This window comes from Salvelinus fontinalis, unplaced genomic scaffold, assembly GCF_029448725.1.
Source record: "Salvelinus fontinalis isolate EN_2023a unplaced genomic scaffold, ASM2944872v1 scaffold_0630, whole genome shotgun sequence".
NCBI lineage: Eukaryota > Metazoa > Chordata > Actinopteri > Salmoniformes > Salmonidae > Salvelinus > Salvelinus fontinalis.
Window position 1 is genome coordinate 95,850 of NW_026600839.1, and position 18,631 is coordinate 114,480.

The following is an 18,631-nucleotide window of genomic DNA, read 5'->3' on the forward strand; positions in this document are numbered from 1 at the left end:
TGATGTAATGTAGATCCTGTTATAACAGACTGATGTAATGTAGACCCTGTTATAACAGACTGATGTAATGTAGACCCTGTTATAACAGACTGATGTAATGTAGACCCTGTTATAACAGACTAATGTAATGTAGACCCTGTTATAAACACAGACTGATGTAATGTAGACCCTGTTATAAACACAGACTGATGTAATGTAGACCCTGTTATAAACAGGCTGATGTAATGTAGACCCTGTTATAACAGACTGATGTAATGTAGACCCTGTTATAAAAACAGACTGATGTAATGTAGACCCTGTTATAAACACAGACTGATGTAATGTAGACCCTGTTATAATAGACTGATGTAATGTAGACCCTTTTATAACAAACTGATGTAATGTAGACCCTGTTATAACAGACTAATGTAATGTAGACCCTGTTATAACAGACTGATGTAATGTAGACCCTGTTATAACACAGACTGATGTAATATAGACCCTGTTATAACAGGCTGATGTAATGTAGACCCTGTTATAAACAGACTGATGTAATGTAGACCCTGTTATAACAGACTGATGTAATGTATAGCCTGTTATAACAGACTGATGTAATGTAGACCCTGTTATAACACAGACTGATGTAATGTAGACCCTGTTATAACAGGCTGATGTAATGTAGACCCTGTTATAACAGGCTGATGTAATGTAGACCCTGTTATAACAGACTTATGTAATGTAGACCCTGTTATAACAGACTGATGTAATGTAGACCCTGTTAGAAACACAGACTGATGTAATGTAGACCCTGTTAGAAACACAGACTGATGTAATGTAGACCCTGTTATAAACACAGACTGATGTAATGTAGAGCCTGTTATAAACACAGACTGATGTAATGTATAGCCTGTTATAACAGACTGATGTAATGTATAGCCTGTTATAACAGACTGATGTAATGTAGACCCTGTTATAACACAGACTGATGTAATGTAGACCCTGTTATAACACAGACTGATGTAATGTAGACCCTGTTATAACACAGACTGATGTAATGTAGACCCTGTTATAACACAGACTGTGTCTATGGGACGTCTCCACTATAGGGGTTGTATTGTATCAGGGAAGACTCAGACGCGGTGTTCTAGTGGGTTCCATTCTGTTTTTATTCCAGTTAGATAGTGGATCATCCTACCCCCCCTCTATTCTTTAGTGTCCTCGATATTAACCTCAGCATCTTTCACCAGATAGCCCGGAAAGCAGACAGACAGGCCAGCAAACAGACAGACAGGGCAGGGAGGGATGCAGACAGACAGGCCGGCAGGGAGGGATGCAGACAGACAGGCCGGCAGGGAGGGATGCAGACAGACAGGCCGGCAGGGAGGGAGACAAACCTACATATTCCACCTTCTACACCAGGTTTACTCTAGTAGGACTTAACACGGTGTTTTACAGCTCAGTCTTAACCATCGTTCTGGCATCACGCATTTCAACTATACACCATCTATTGGTCCGTTAAACTAAATTTACCGCATTGACGTCACCGCGGAAGGTCCCAGCCAACAGCTGGCCGGTACGTCACAGTCTCGTTCCAACCCACACAGTGTAGAGAAACCTCCCCCCACGTTACCCCCCCACTACACTGGGCCTGTCAGACAGTCGCTCTTAGCAACAACAAAAAACGAGTTTGAAGTTCCCTTCTTTAGCTAATAGACTGTTGGTTTACACACTTCCTCTTGTCAATTATAACGTGGTGGGAGGTCAAAATAATGAACATTTCTCCCGGCAGACAGGGGGATTGTGGACATTATGTTTTTGTAGAGATAAGAGTCTTTTATTTGCGTTTCCTCAACACCAGATACATCAGTCCACTGATGACAGTCATGGGGAAGCTGATCCAGGCCAGGACGTAGGAGGAACCGTATCCTCCCTTCCTTAGAGCCTCCTCTGTAAAACCTTCCCTCTCCGCCGTGTAGATGGACGCTCCGATCATCACACACAGGCCTGGGGAGGGAGGAGGGGGGGTTAGAGTTAGGAACTAGGATAGGAAGGGGGTAGGATACAGGATGTTTAAAAAGGAACACTGGGGGGTTAGAGTTAGGAACTAGGATAGGAAGGAGGTAGGATACAGGATGTTTAAACAGGAACACTGGGGGGTTAGAGTTAGGAACTAGGATAGGAAGGAGGTAGGATACAGGATGTTTACACAGGAACACTGGGGGGGTTAGAGTTAGGAACTAGGATAGGAAGGAGGTAGGATACAGGATGTTTAAACAGGAACACTGGGGGGTTAGAGTTAGGAACTAGGATAGGAAGGGGGTAGGATACAGGATGTTTAAACAGGAACACTGGGGGGTTAGAGTTAGGAACTAGGATAGGAAGGAGGTAGGATACAGGATGTTTAAACAGGAACACTGGGGGGTTAGAGTTAGGAACTAGGATAGGAAGGAGGTAGGATACAGGATGTTTAAACAGGAACACTGGGGGGTTAGAGTTAGGAACTAGGATAGGAAGGGGGTAGGATACAGGATGTTTAAACAGGAACACTGGGGGAGGAGGGGGGGGTTAGAGTTAGGAACTAGGATAGGAAGGAGGTAGGATACAGGACGTTTAAACAGGAACACTGGGGGGTTAGAGTTAGGAACTAGGATAGGAAGGAGGTAGGATACAGGATGTTTAAACAGGAACACTGGGGGGTTAGAGTTAGGAACTAGGATAGGAAGGAGGTAGGATACAGGATGTTTAAACAGGAACACTGGGGGAGGGGGGTTAGAGTTAGGAACTAGGATAGGAAGGGGGTAGGATACAGGATGTTTAAACATGAACACTGGGGGGGTTAGAGTTAGGAACTAGGATAGGAAGGGGGTAGGATACAGGATGTTTAAACAGGAACACTGGGGGAGGAGAGGGGGTTAGAGTTAGGAACTAGGATAGGAAGGGGGTAGGATACAAGATGATTAAACAGGAACACTGGGGGAGGAGGGGGGGGGTTAGAGTTAGGAACTAGGATAGGAAGGGGGTAGGATACAGGATGTTTAAACAGGAACACTGGGGGAGGAGGGGGGGTTAGAGTTAGAAACTAGGATAGGAAGGAGGTAGGATACAGGATGTTTAAACAGGAACACTGGGGGAGGAGGGGGGGTTAGAGTTAGGAACTAGGATAGGAAGGGGGTAGGATACAGGATGTTTAAACAGGAACACTGGGGGGTTTAGAGTTAGGAACTAGGATAGGAAGGGGGTAGGATACAGGATGTTTAAACAGGAACACTGGGGGGTTTAGAGTTAGGAACTAGGATAGGAAGGAGGTAGGATACAGGATGTTTAAACAGGAACACTGGGGGGGTTAGAGTTAGGAACTAGGATAGGAAGGAGGTAGGATACAGGATGTTTAAACAGGAACACTGGGGGGTTAGAGTTAGGAACTAGGATAGGAAGGAGGTAGGATACAGGATGTTTAAACAGGAACACTGGGGGGTTAGAGTTAGGAACTAGGATAGGAAGGGGGTAGGATACAGGATGTTTAAACAGGAACCCTGGGGGAGGAGGGGGGGTTAGAGTTAGGAACTAGGATAGGAAGGGAGGTAGGATACAGGATGTTTAAACAGGAACACTGGGGGGTTAGAGTTAGGAACTAGGATAGGAAGGGGGTAGGATACAGGATGTTTAAACAGGAACACTGGGGGAGGAGGGGGGGTTAGAGTTAGGAACTAGGATAGGAAGGAGGTAGGATACAGGATGTTTAAACAGGAACACTGGGGGGTTAGAGTTAGGAACTAGGATAGGAAGGAGGTAGGATACAGGATGTTTAAACAGGAACACTGGGGGAGGGGGGGGGTTAGAGTTAGGAACTAGGATAGGAAGGAGGTAGGATACAGGATGTTTAAACAGGAACACTGGGGGGTTAGAGTTAGGAACTAGGATAGGAAGGGGGTAGGATACAGGATGTTTAAACAGGAACACTGGGGGGGTTAGAGTTAGGAACTAGGATAGGAAGGAGGTAGGATACAGGATGTTTAAACAGGAACACTGGGGGAGGAGGGGGGGGTTAGAGTTAGGAACTAGGATAGGAAGGGGGTAGGATACAGGATGTTTAAACAGGAACACTGGGGGGGTTAGAGTTAGGAACTAGGATAGGAAGGGGGTAGGATACAAGATGTTTAAACAGGAACACTGGGGGAGGAGGGGGGGTTAGAGTTAGAAACTAGGATAGGAAGGAGGTAGGATACAGGATGTTTAAACAGGAACACTGGGGGGTTAGAGTTAGGAACTAGGATAGGAAGGGGGTAGGATACAGGATGTTTAAACAGGAACACTGGGGGAGGAGGGGGGTTAGAGTTAGGAACTAGGATAGGAAGGGGGTAGGATACAGGATGTTTAAACAGGAACACTGGGGGGTTAGAGTTAGGAACTAGGATAGGAAGGAGGTAGGATACAGGATGTTTAAACAGGAACACTGGGGGGGTTAGAGTTAGGAACTAGGATAGGAAGGAGGTAGGATACAGGATGTTTAAACAGGAACACTGGGGGAGGAGGGGGGTTAGAGTTAGGAACTAGGATAGGAAGGAGGTAGGATACAGGATGTTTAAACAGGAACACTGGGGGGTTAGAGTTAGGAACTAGGATAGGAAGGAGGTAGGATACAGGATGTTTAAACAGGAACACTGGGGGGTAAGAGTTAGGAACTAGGATAGGAAGGAGGTAGGATACAGGATGTTTAAACAGAAACACTGGGGGGTTAGAGTTAGGAACTAGGATAGGAAGGGAGGTAGGATACAGGATGTTTAAACAGGAACACTGGGGGGTTAGAGTTAGGAACTAGGATAGGAAGGAGGTAGGATACAGGATGTTTAAACAGGAACACTGGGGGGTTAGAGTTAGGAACTAGGATAGGAAGGAGGTAGGATACAGGATGTTTAAACAGGAACACTGGGGGAGGAGGGGGGGTTAGAGTTAGGAACTAGGATAGGAAGGGGGTAGGATACAGGATGTTTAAACAGGAACACTGGGGGGTTAGAGTTAGGAACTAGGATAGGAAGGAGGTAGGATACAGGATGTTTAAACAGGAACACTGGGGGGGGGGTTAGAGTTAGGAACTAGGATAGGAAGGAGGTAGGATACAGGATGTTTAAACAGGAACACTGGGGGGGTTAGAGTTAGGAACTAGGATAGGAAGGAGGTAGGATACAGGATGTTTAAACAGGAACACTGGGGGGGTTAGAGTTAGGAACTAGGATAGGAAGGGGGTAGGATACAGGATGTTTAAACAGGAACACTGGGGGGTTAGAGTTAGGAACTAGGATAGGAAGGAGGTAGGATACAGGATGTTTAAACAGGAACACTGGGGGGGTTAGAGTTAGGAACTAGGATAGGAAGGGGGTAGGATACAGGATGTTTAAACAGGAACACTGGGGGGTTAGAGTTAGGAACTAGGATAGGAAGGAGGTAGGATACAGGATGTTTAAACAGGAACACTGGGGGAGGAGGGGGGGTTAGAGTTAGGAACTAGGATAGGAAGGAGGTAGGATACAGGATGTTTAAACAGGAACACTGGGGGGGTTAGAGTTAGGAACTAGGATAGGAAGGGGGTAGGATACAGGATGTTTAAACAGGAACACTGGGGGAGGAGGGGGGGTTAGAGTTAGGAACTAGGATAGGAAGGGGGTAGGATACAGGACGTTTAAACAGGAACACTGGGGGAGGAGGGGGGGGTTAGAGTTAGGAACTAGGATAGGAAGGAGGTAGGATACAGGATGTTTAAACAGGAACACTGGGGGGGTTAGAGTTAGGAACTAGGATAGGAAGGGGGTAGGATACAAGATGTTTAAACAGGAACACTGGTGGGTTAGAGTTAGGAACTAGGATAGGAAGGAGGTAGGTTACAGGATGTTTAAACAGGAACACTGGGGGGGGGTTAGAGTTAGGAACTAGGATAGGAAGGAGGTAGGATACAGGATGTTTAAACAGGAACACTGGGGGGTTAGAGTTAGGAACTAGGATAGGAAGGAGGTAGGATACAGGATGTTTAAACAGGAACACTGGGGGGTTAGAGTTAGGAACTAGGATAGGAAGGGGGTAGGATACAGGATGTTTAAACAGGAACACTGGGGGGTTAGAGTTAGGAACTAGGATAGGAAGGAGGTAGGATACAGGATGTTTAAACAGGAACACTGGGGGAGGAGGGGGGGTTAGAGTTAGGAACTAGGATAGGAAGGGAGGTAGGATACAGGATGTTTAAACAGGAACACTGGGGGGTTAGAGTTAGGAACTAGGATAGGAAGGAGGTAGGATACAGGATGTTTAAACAGGAACACTGGGGGGGTTAGCGTTAGGAACTAGGATACAGGATGTTTAAACAGGAACACTGGGGGGTTAGAGTTAGGAACTAGGATAGGAAGGAGGTAGGATACAGGATGTTTAAACAGGAACACTGGGGGAGGAGGGGGGGTTAGAGTTAGGAACTAGGATAGGAAGGGGGTAGGATACAGGATGTTTAAACAGGAACACTGGGGGAGGAGGGGGGGTTAGAGTTAGGAACTAGGATAGGAAGGAGGTAGGATACAGGATGTTTAAACAGGAACACTGGGGAGTTAGAGTTAGGAACTAGGATAGGAAGGAGGTAGGATACAGGATGTTTAAACAGGAACACTGGGGGAGGAGGGGGGGTTAGAGTTAGGAACTAGGATAGGAAGGAGGTAGGATACAGGATGTTTAAACAGGAACACTGGGGGGGTTAGAGTTAGGAACTAGGATAGGAAGGAGGTAGGATACAGGATGTTTAAACAGGAACACTGGGGGGGTTAGAGTTAGGAACTAGGATAGGAAGGGGGTAGGATACAGGATGTTTAAACAGGAACACTGGGGGAGGAGGGGGGGTTAGAGTTAGGAACTAGGATAGGAAGGAGGTAGGATACAGGATGTTTAAACAGGAACACTGGGGGAGGAGGGGGGGTTAGAGTTAGGAACTAGGATAGGAAGGGGGTAGGATACAGGATGTTTAAACAGGAACACTGGGGGGGTTAGAGTTAGGAACTAGGATAGGAAGGAGGTAGGATACAGGATGTTTAAACAGGAACACTGGGGGGTTAGAGTTAGGAACTAGGATAGGAAGGGGGTAGGATACAGGATGTTTAAACAGGAACACTGGGGGGTTAGAGTTAGGAACTAGGATAGGAAGGAGGTAGGATACAGGATGTTTAAACAGGAACACTGGGGGGTTAGAGTTAGGAACTAGGATAGGAAGGAGGTAGGATACAGGATGTTTAAACAGGAACACTGGGGGAGGAGGGGGGGTTAGAGTTAGGAACTAGGATAGGAAGGGGGTAGGATACAGGACGTTTAAACAGGAACACTGGGGGGTTAGAGTTAGGAACTAGGATAGGAAGGGGGTAGGATACAGGATGTTTAAACAGGAACACTGGGGGAGGAGGGGGGGTTAGAGTTAGGAACTAGGATAGGAAGGAGGTAGGATACAGGATGTTTAAACAGGAACACTGGGGGGTTAGAGTTAGGAACTAGGATAGGAAGGAGGTAGGATACAGGATGTTTAAACAGGAACACTGGGGGGTTAGAATTAGGAACTAGGATAGGAAGGGGGTAGGATACAGGATGTTTAAACAGGAACCCTGGGGGAGGAGGGGGGGTTAGAGTTAGGAACTAGGATAGGAAGGAGGTAGGATACAGGATGTTTAAACAGGAACACTGGGGGGGTTAGAGTTAGGAACTAGGATAGGAAGGGGGTAGGATACAGGATGTTTAAACAGGAACCCTGGGGGAGGAGGGGGGGTTAGAGTTAGGAACTAGGATAGGAAGGAGGTAGGATACAGGATGTTTAAACAGGAACACTGGGGGGGTTAGAGTTAGGAACTAGGATAGGAAGGGGGTAGGATACAGGATGTTTAAACAGGAACACTGGGGGAGGAGGAGGGGTTAGAGTTAGGAACTAGGATAGGAAGGAGGTAGGATACAGGATGTTTAAACAGGAACACTGGGGGGTTAGAGTTAGGAACTAGGATAGGAAGGAGGTAGGATACAAGATGTTTAAACAGGAACACTGGGGGGTTAGAGTTAGGAACTAGGATAGGAAGGGGGTAGGATACAGGATGTTTAAACAGGAACACTGGGGGGTTAGAGTTAGGAACTAGGATAGGAAGGAGGTAGGATACAGGATGTTTAAACAGGAACACTGGGGGAGGAGGGGGGGGTTAGAGTTAGGAACTAGGATAGGAAGGGGGTAGGATACAGGATGTTTAAACAGGAACACTGGGGGGTTAGAGTTAGGAACTAGGATAGGAAGGGGGTAGGATACAGGATGTTTAAACAGGAACACTGGGGGAGGAGGGGGGGTTAGAGTTAGGAACTAGGATAGGAAGGGGGTAGGATACAGGATGTTTAAACAGGAACACTGGGGGAGGAGGGGGGGTTAGAGTTAGGAACTAGGATAGGAAGGAGGTAGGATACAGGATGTTTAAACAGGAACACTGGGGGAGGAGGGGGGGTTAGAGTTAGGAACTAGGATAGGAAGGGGGTAGGATACAGGATGTTTAAACAGGAACACTGGGGGAGGAGGGGGGGGTTAGAGTTAGGAACTAGGATAGGAAGGGGGTAGGATACAGGATGTTTAAACAGGAACACTGGGGGGGGTTAGAGTTAGGAACTAGGATAGGAAGGAGGTAGGATACAGGATGTTTAAACAGGAACACTGGGGGGTTAGAGTTAGGAACTAGGATAGGAAGGGGGTAGGATACAGGATGTTTACACAGGAACACTGGGGGGGTTAGAGTTAGGAACTAGGATAGGAAGGGGGTAGGATACAGGATGTTTAAACAGGAACACTGGGGGGTTAGAGTTAGGAACTAGGATAGGAAGGGGGTAGGATACAGGATGTTTAAACAGGAACACTGGGGGGTTAGAGTTAGGAACTAGGATAGGAAGGGGGTAGGATACAGGATGTTTAAACAGGAACACTGGGGGGTTAGAGTTAGGAACTAGGATAGGAAGGGGGTAGGATACAGGATGTTTAAACAGGAACACTGGGGGGTTAGAGTTAGGAACTAGGATAGGAAGGAGGTAGGATACAGGATGTTTAAACAGGAACACTGGGGGAGGGGGGGGTTAGAGTTAGGAACTAGGATAGGAAGGGGGTAGGATACAGGACGTTTAAACAGGAACACTGGGGGGGTTAGAGTTAGGAACTAGGATAGGAAGGGGGTAGGATACAGGATGTTAAAACAGGAACACTGGGGGAGGAGGGGGGTTAGAGTTAGGAACTAGGATAGGAAGGAGGTAGGATACAGGATGTTTAAACAGGAACACTGGGGGAGGGGGGGGTTAGAGTTAGGAACTAGGATAGGAAGGGGGTAGGATACAGGACGTTTAAACAGGAACACTGGGGGGGTTAGAGTTAGGAACTAGGATAGGAAGGGGGTAGGATACAGGATGTTAAAACAGGAACACTGGGGGAGGAGGGGGGTTAGAGTTAGGAACTAGGATAGGAAGGAGGTAGGATACAGGGTGTTTAAACAGGAACACTGGGGGAGGAGGGGGGGTTAGAGTTAGGAACTAGGATAGGAAGGGGGTAGGATACAGGATGTTTAAACAGGAACACTGGGGGAGGAGGGGGGGTTAGAGTTAGGAACTAGGATAGGAAGGAGGTAGGATACAGGATGTTTAAACAGGAACCCTGGGGGAGGAGGGGGAGTTAGAGTTAGGAACTAGGATAGGAAGGAGGTAGGATACAGGATGTTTAAACAGGAACACTGGGGGGTTAGAGTTAGGAACTAGGATAGGAAGGGGGTAGGATACAGGATGTTTAAACAGGAACACTGGGGGGGTTAGAGTTAGGAACTAGGATAGGAAGGGAGGTAGGATACAGGATGTTTAAACAGGAACACTGGGGGAGGAGGGGGGGGTTGAGTTAGGAACTAGGATAGGAAGGAGGTAGGATACAGGATGTTTAAACAGGAACACTGGGGAGGAGGGGGGGTTAGAGTTAGGAACTAGGATAGGAAGGAGGTAGGATACAGGATGTTTAAACAGGAACACTGGGGGAGGAGGGGGGGTTAGAGTTAGGAACTAGGATAGGAAGGAGGTAGGATACAGGACGTTTAAACAGGAACACTGGGGGGGTTAGAGTTAGGAACTAGGAGAGGAATGGGGTAGGATACAGGATGTTTAAACAGGAACACTGGGGGGGGGTTAGAGTTAGGAACTAGGATAGGAAGGAGGTAGGATACAGGATGTTTAAACAGGAACACTGGGGGAGGAGGGGGGGTTAGAGTTAGGAACTAGGATAGGAAGGGGGTAGGATACAGGACGTTTAAACAGGAACACTGGGGGGTTAGAATTAGGAACTAGGATAGGAAGGGGGTAGGATACAGGATGTTTAAACAGGAACACTGGGGAGGAGGGGGGGTTAGAGTTAGGAACTAGGATAGGAAGGGGGTAGGATACAGGATGTTTAAACAGGAACACTGGGGGGTTAGAGTTAGGAACTAGGATAGGAAGGGGGTAGGATACAGGATGTTTAACCAGGAACACTGGGGGAGGAGAGGGGGTTAGAGTTAGGAACTAGGATAGGAAGGGGGTAGGATACAGGATGTTTAAACAGGAACCCTGGGGGGTTAGAGTTAGGAACTAGGATAGGAAGGAGGTAGGATACAGGATGTTTAAACAGGAACACTGGGGGGTTAGAGTTAGGAACTAGGATAGGAAGGGGGTAGGATACAGGATGTTTAAACAGGAACACTGGGGGGGTTAGAGTTAGGAACTAGGATAGGAAGGAGGTAGGATACAGGACGTTTAAACAGGAACACTGGGGGGGGGTTAGAGTTAGGAACTAGGATAGGAAGGGAGGTAGGATACAGGATGTTTAAACAGGAACACTGGGGGGGTTAGAGTTAGGAACTAGGATAGGAAGGGAGGTAGGATACAGGATGTTTAAACAGGAACACTGGGGGGGTTAGAGTTAGGAACTAGGATAGGAAGGAGGTAGGATACAGGACGTTTAAACAGGAACACTGGGGGGTTAGAGTTAGGAACTAGGATAGGAAGGAGGTAGGATACAGGACGTTTAAACAGGAACACTGGGGGGTTAGAGTTAGGAACTAGGATAGGAAGGGGGTAGGATACAGGATGTTTAAACAGGAACACTGGGGGGTTAGAGATAGGAACTAGGATAGGAAGGAGGTAGGATACAGGATGTTTAAACAGGAACACTGGGGGAGGAGGGGGGGTTAGAGTTAGGACCTAGGATAGGAAGGAGGTAGGATACAGGACGTTTAAACAGGAACACTGGGGGAGGAGGGGGGGTTAGAGTTAGGACCTAGGATAGGAAGGAGGTAGGATACAGGACGTTTAAACAGGAACACTGGGGGAGGAGGGGGGGTTAGAGTTAGGACCTAGGATAGGAAGGAGGTAGGATACAGGACGTTTAAACAGGAACACTGGGGGAGGAGGGGGGGTTAGAGTTAGGAACTAGGATAGGAAGGGGGTAGGATACAGGATGTTTAAACAGGAACACTGGGGGGGTTAGAGTTAGGAACTAGGATAGGAAGGGGGTAGGATACAGGAACACTGGGGGGTTAGAGTTAGGAACTAGGATAGGAAGGGGGTAGGATACAGGATGTTTAAACAGGAACACTGGGGGGTTAGAGTTAGGAACTAGGATAGGAAGGAGGTAGGATACAGGATGTTTAAACAGGAACACTGGGGGGTTAGAGTTAGGAACTAGGATAGGAAGGGAGGTAGGATACAGGATGTTTAAACAGGAACACTGGGGGAGGAGGGGGGGTTAGAGTTAGGAACTAGGATAGGAAGGAGGTAGGATACAAGATGTTTAAACAGGAACACTGGGGGAGGGGGGGGGTTAGAGTTAGGAACTAGGATAGGAAGGGGGTAGGATACAGGATGTTTAAACAGGAACACTGGGGGAGGGGGGGGTTAGAGTTAGGAACTAGGATAGGAAGGAGGTAGGATACAGGATGTTTAAACAGGAACACTGGGGGAGGGGGGGGGTTAGAGTTAGGAACTAGGATAGGAAGGGGGTAGGATACAGGATGTTTAAACAGGAACACTGGGGGAGGAGGGGGGGTTAGAGTTAGGAACTAGGATAGGAAGGAGGTAGGATACAGGATGTTTAAACAGGAACACTGGGGGGTTAGAGTTAGGAACTAGGATAGGAAGGGGGTAGGATACAGGATGTTTAAACAGGAACACTGGGGGGGTTAGAGTTAGGAACTAGGATAGGAAGGAGGTAGGATACAGGATGTTTAAACAGGAACACTGGGGGGTTAGAGTTAGGAACTAGGATAGGAAGGAGGTAGGATACAGGACGTTTAAACAGGAACACTGGGGGAGGAGGGGGGGTTAGAGTTAGGACCTAGGATAGGAAGGAGGTAGGATACAGGACGTTTAAACAGGAACACTGGGGGAGGAGGGGGGGTTAGAGTTAGGACCTAGGATAGGAAGGAGGTAGGATACAGGACGTTTAAACAGGAACACTGGGGGAGGAGGGGGGGTTAGAGTTAGGAACTAGGATAGGAAGGGGGTAGGATACAGGATGTTTAAACAGGAACACTGGGGGGGTTAGAGTTAGGAACTAGGATAGGAAGGGAGGTAGGATACAGGATGTTTAAACAGGAACACTGGGGGGGTTAGAGTTAGGAACTAGGATAGGAAGGGGGTAGGATACAGGATGTTTAAACAGGAACACTGGGGGGGTTAGAGTTAGGAACTAGGATAGGAAGGAGGTAGGATACAGGATGTTTAAACAGGAACACTGGGGGGTTAGAGTTAGGAACTAGGATAGGAAGGGAGGTAGGATACAGGATGTTTAAACAGGAACACTGGGGGAGGAGGGGGGGTTAGAGTTAGGAACTAGGATAGGAAGGAGGTAGGATACAGGATGTTTAAACAGGAACACTGGGGGAGGGGGGGGGTTAGAGTTAGGAACTAGGATAGGAAGGGGGTAGGATACAGGATGTTTAAACAGGAACACTGGGGGAGGGGGGGGTTAGAGTTAGGAACTAGGATAGGAAGGAGGTAGGATACAGGATGTTTAAACAGGAACACTGGGGGAGGGGGGGGGTTAGAGTTAGGAACTAGGATAGGAAGGGGGTAGGATACAGGATGTTTAAACAGGAACACTGGGGGAGGAGGGGGGGTTAGAGTTAGGAACTAGGATAGGAAGGAGGTAGGATACAGGATGTTTAAACAGGAACACTGGGGGGTTAGAGTTAGGAACTAGGATAGGAAGGGGGTAGGATACAGGATGTTTAAACAGGAACACTGGGGGAGGAGGGGGGGTTAGAGTTAGGAACTAGGATAGGAAGGGGGTAGGATACAGGATGTTTAAACAGGAACACTGGGGGGGTTAGAGTTAGGAACTAGGATAGGAAGGAGGTAGGATACAGGATGTTTAAACAGGAACACTGGGGGGTTAGAGTTAGGAACTAGGATAGGAAGGAGGTAGGATACAGGATGTTTAAACAGGAACACTGGGGGAGGAGGGGGGGTTAGAGTTAGGAACTAGGATAGGAAGGGGGTAGGATACAGGATGTTTAAACAGGAACACTGGGGGGTTAGAGTTAGGAACTAGGATAGGAAGGAGGTAGGATACAGGATGTTTAAACAGGAACACTGGGGAGGAGGGGGGGTTAGAGTTAGGAACTAGGATAGGAAGGGGGTAGGATACAGGATGTTTAAACAGGAACACTGGGGGAGGAGGGGGGGTTAGAGTTAGGAACTAGGATAGGAAGGAGGTAGGATACAGGATGTTTAAACAGGAACACTGGGGGGTTAGAGTTAGGAACTAGGATAGGAAGGGGGTAGGATACAGGATGTTTAAACAGGAACACTGGGGGAGGAGGGGGGTTAGAGTTAGGAACTAGGATAGGAAGGGAGGTAGGATACAGGATGTTTAAACAGGAACACTGGGGGAGGAGGGGGGGTTAGAGTTAGGAACTAGGATAGGAAGGGGGTAGGATACAGGATGTTAAAACAGGAACACTGGGGGAGGAGGGGGGTTAGAGTTAGGAACTAGGATAGGAAGGAGGTAGGATACAGGATGTTTAAACAGGAACACTGGGGGGTTAGAGTTAGGAACTAGGATAGGAAGGAGGTAGGATACAGGATGTTTAAACAGGAACACTGGGGGAGGAGGGGGGGGGTTAGAGTTAGGAACTAGGATAGGAAGGGGGTAGGATACAGGATGTTTAAACAGGAACACTGGGGGGGTTAGAGTTAGGAACTAGGATAGGAAGGGGGTAGGATACAGGATGTTTAACCAGGAACACTGGGGGAGGAGGGGGGGTTAGAGTTAGGAACTAGGATAGGAAGGGGGTAGGATACAGGATGTTTAACCAGGAACACTGGGGGAGGAGGGGGGGTTAGAGTTAGGAACTAGGATAGGAAGGGGGTAGGATACAGGATGTTTAACCAGGAACACTGGGGGAGGAGGGGGGGTTAGAGTTAGGAACTAGGATAGGAAGGGGGTAGGATACAGGATGTTTAAACAGGAACACTGGGGGGGTTAGAGTTAGGAACTAGGATAGGAAGGAGGTAGGATACAGGATGTTTAAACAGGAACACTGGGGGGTTAGAGTTAGGAACTAGGATAGGAAGGGGGTAGGATACAGGATGTTTAAACAGGAACACTGGGGGAGGAGGGGGGGTTAGAGTTAGGAACTAGGATAGGAAGGGGGTAGGATACAGGATGTTTACACAGGAACACTGGGGGGTTAGAGTTAGGAACTAGGATAGGAAGGAGGTAGGATACAGGATGTTTAAACAGGAACACTGGGGGGTTAGAGTTAGGAACTAGGATAGGAAGGAGGTAGGATACAGGATGTTTAAACAGGAACACTGGGGGGTTAGAGTTAGGAACTAGGATAGGAAGGAGGTAGGATACAGGATGTTTAAACAGGAACACTGGGGGGTTAGAGTTAGGAACTAGGATAGGAAGGGGGTAGGATACAGGATGTTTAAACAGGAACACTGGGGGAGGAGGGGGGGTTAGAGTTAGGAACTAGGATAGGAAGGAGGTAGGATACAGGATGTTTAAACAGGAACACTGGGGGAGGAGGGGGGTTAGAGTTAGGAACTAGGATAGGAAGGAGGTAGGATACAGGATGTTTAAACAGGAACACTGGGGGGGGTTAGAGTTAGGAACTAGGATAGGAAGGAGGTAGGATACAGGATGTTTAAACAGGAACACTGGGGGGGGTTAGAGTTAGGAACTAGGATAGGAAGGGGGTAGGATACAGGATGTTTACACAGGAACACTGGGGGGGTTAGAGTTAGGAACTAGGATAGGAAGGGGGTAGGATACAGGATGTTTAAACAGGAACACTGGGGGGTTAGAGTTAGGAACTAGGATAGGAAGGAGGTAGGATACAGGATGTTTAAACAGGAACACTGGGGGGTTAGAATTAGGAACTAGGATAGGAAGGAGGTAGGATACAGGATGTTTAAACAGGAACACTGGGGGGTTAGAGTTAGGAACTAGGATAGGAAGGAGGTAGGATACAGGATGTTTAAACAGGAACACTGGGGGAGGAGGGGGGGTTAGAGTTAGGAACTAGGATAGGAAGGGAGGTAGGATACAGGATGTTTAAACAGGAACACTGGGGGAGGAGGGGGGGTTAGAGTTAGGAACTAGGATAGGAAGGAGGTAGGATACAGGACGTTTAAACAGGAACACTGGGGGGTTAGAGTTAGGAACTAGGATAGGAAGGAGGTAGGATACAGGATGTTTAAACAGGAACACTGGGGGGTTAGAGTTAGGAACTAGGATAGGAAGGAGGTAGGATACAGGACGTTTAAACAGGAACACTGGGGGGTTAGAGTTAGGAACTAGGATAGGAAGGGGGTAGGATACAGGACGTTTAAACAGGAACACTGGGGGGGTTAGAGTTAGGAACTAGGATAGGAAGGAGGTAGGATACAGGATGTTTAAACAGGAACACTGGGGGGTTAGAGTTAGGAACTAGGATAGGAAGGAGGTAGGATACAGGATGTTTAAACAGGAACACTGGGGGGGTTAGAGTTAGGAACTAGGATAGGAAGGAGGTAGGATACAGGATGTTTAAACAGGAACACTGGGGGGGGGTTAGAGTTAGGAACTAGGATAGGAAGGAGGTAGGATACAGGATGTTTAAACAGGAACACTGGGGGGTTAGAGTTAGGAACTAGGATAGGAAGGGGGTAGGATACAGGATGTTTAAACAGGAACACTGGGGGAGGAGGGGGGGTTAGAGTTAGGAACTAGGATAGGAAGGGGGTAGGATACAGGATGTTTAAACAGGAACACTGGGGGGGTTAGAGTTAGGAACTAGGATAGGAAGGGGGTAGGATACAGGATGTTTAAACAGGAACACTGGGGGAGGAGGGGGGGTTAGAGTTAGGAACTAGGATAGGAAGGAGGTAGGATACAGGACGTTTAAACAGGAACACTGGGGGGGTTAGAGTTAGGAACTAGGATAGGAAGGGGGTAGGATACAGGATGTTTAAACAGGAACACTGGGGGAGGAGGGGGGGTTAGAGTTAGGAACTAGGAAAGGAAGGGGGTAGGATACAGGATGTTTAAACAGGAACACTGGGGGAGGAGGGGGGGTTAGAGTTAGGAACTAGGATAGGAAGGGGGTAGGATACAGGATGTTTAAACAGGAACACTGGGGGAGGAGGGGGGTTAGAGTTAGGAACTAGGAAAGGAAGGGGGTAGGATACAGGATGTTTAAACAGGAACACTGGGGGAGGAGGGGGGGGTTAGAGTTAGGAACTAGGATAGGAAGGAGGTAGGATACAGGATGTTTAAACAGGAACACTGGGGGGTTAGAGTTAGGAACTAGGATAGGAAGGGGGTAGGATACAGGATGTTTAAACAGGAACACTGGGGGAGGAGGGGGGGTTAGAGTTAGGAACTAGGATAGGAAGGGGGTAGGATACAGGATGTTTAAACAGGAACACTGGGGGAGGAGGGGGGGTTAGAGTTAGGAACTAGGAAAGGAAGGGGGTAGGATACAGGATGTTTAAACAGGAACACTGGGGGAGGAGGGGGGGTTAGAGTTAGGAACTAGGATAGGAAGGGGGTAGGATACAGGATGTTTAAACAGGAACACTGGGGGAGGAGGGGGGGTTAGAGTTAGGAACTAGGAAAGGAAGGGGGTAGGATACAGGATGTTTAAACAGGAACACTGGGGGAGGAGGGGGGGGTTAGAGTTAGGAACTAGGATAGGAAGGGGGTAGGATACAGGACGTTTAACCAGGAACACTGGGGGGGTTAGAGTTAGGAACTAGGATAGGAAGGGGGTAGGATACAGGATGTTTAAACAGGAACACTGGCCTCCTTTACAGAGCCTTCAAAGTATTCACACCCCTTTACTTATTCCACGTTACAGCCTGAATTCAAAATGGATGATTTATTTTTTTTAATCTCATCCATCTCCACACAACACCTCATAACATCACAATAAATTCACTGCTCTACTGAGGGACCTGACAGATAATTGTATGTGTGGGGTACAGAGATGAGGCAGTCATTCACAAATCATGTTAAACACAGAATGAGTCCACACAACTTAATATGAGACTTGTTTTACTCCTGAACTTATTTAGATGTTTCCAAAACAAAGGGGTTGAATACTTAGTGACTCAAGACATTTCAGCTTTTAATTAGTTTGTTAAAAAAATAAACATAATTCCACTTTGACATTATTTAACCTTTTAACAAGTCAGTTAAGAACAAATTCTTCTTTACAACGACGGCCGAACCCCGGGACCATTATGGGGTATTGTGGGTAGGCCAGTGACACACCATTTTTTTAAATTCAGGCTGTAACAAAATGTGGGAAAAGTCATGGGGTTCGAATATTTTCTGAAAGTCAGGAAAACCCTACGTTGGCAGATCAGGTCTGGGTAACGTCTAGGTAACGTCTAGATACATTGGTTGACAACACAACAAAGGGAACCCTGACATAGACACATGTCTCTGATTGGTGGTTTTTAGTGTCACCAGTATTGATACTCACCAGCCAGTAGCTGGATGACAACACAACAAAGGGAACCCTGACACATGTCTCTGATTGGTCGTTTTTAGTGTCACCAGTATTGATACTCACCAGCCAGTAGCTGGATGACAACACAACAAAGGGAACCCTGACACATGTCTCTGATTGGTCGTTTTTAGTGTCACCAGTATTGATACTCACCAGCCAGTAGCTGGATGACAACACAACAAAGGGAACCCTGACACATGTCTCTGATTGGTCGTTTTTAGTGTCACCAGTATTGATACTCACCAGCCAGTAGCTGGATGACAACACAACAAAGGGAACCCTGACACATGTCTCTGATTGGTCGTTTTTAGTGTCACCAGTATTGATACTCACCAGCCAGTAGCTGGATGACGGCTGTAAAGACAAATCTCTCTCCTTGTTTCAGTCCGAAGAGCTGAAGGATGAACACAAAGAAGCCCACGCAGCAGAGAATTGTGGACAGGATCATAGTTGCCTGGACCGCCTGTAGATAGACTAGAGAGAGGAGTGTTACACAGGGACAGGGAGAAAGGGAGAGAGAGGGACAGAGAGAGAGAGAGAGAGAAAGGGAGGAGTGTTAGACAGGGGGACAGAGAGAGAGAAAGGGAGAGAGGGACCGAGAC

The 18,631-nt window shown here is 47.5% G+C and overlaps 1 protein-coding gene across 1 annotated transcript; it reads right to left on the reverse strand.

The window, feature by feature from the left end:
* Positions 1-1,121: 1,121 nt before the first annotated feature.
* Positions 1,122-18,503, reverse strand: emp2 (epithelial membrane protein 2; the record flags this gene model as incomplete). Its single annotated transcript, XM_055914639.1, is given in 2 exon segments — positions 1,122-1,983; positions 18,363-18,503. Coding segments are annotated over 2 exon segments (311 nt in total), but the record flags the coding sequence as incomplete, so codon positions are not given.
* Positions 18,504-18,631: the final 128 nt, after the last annotated feature.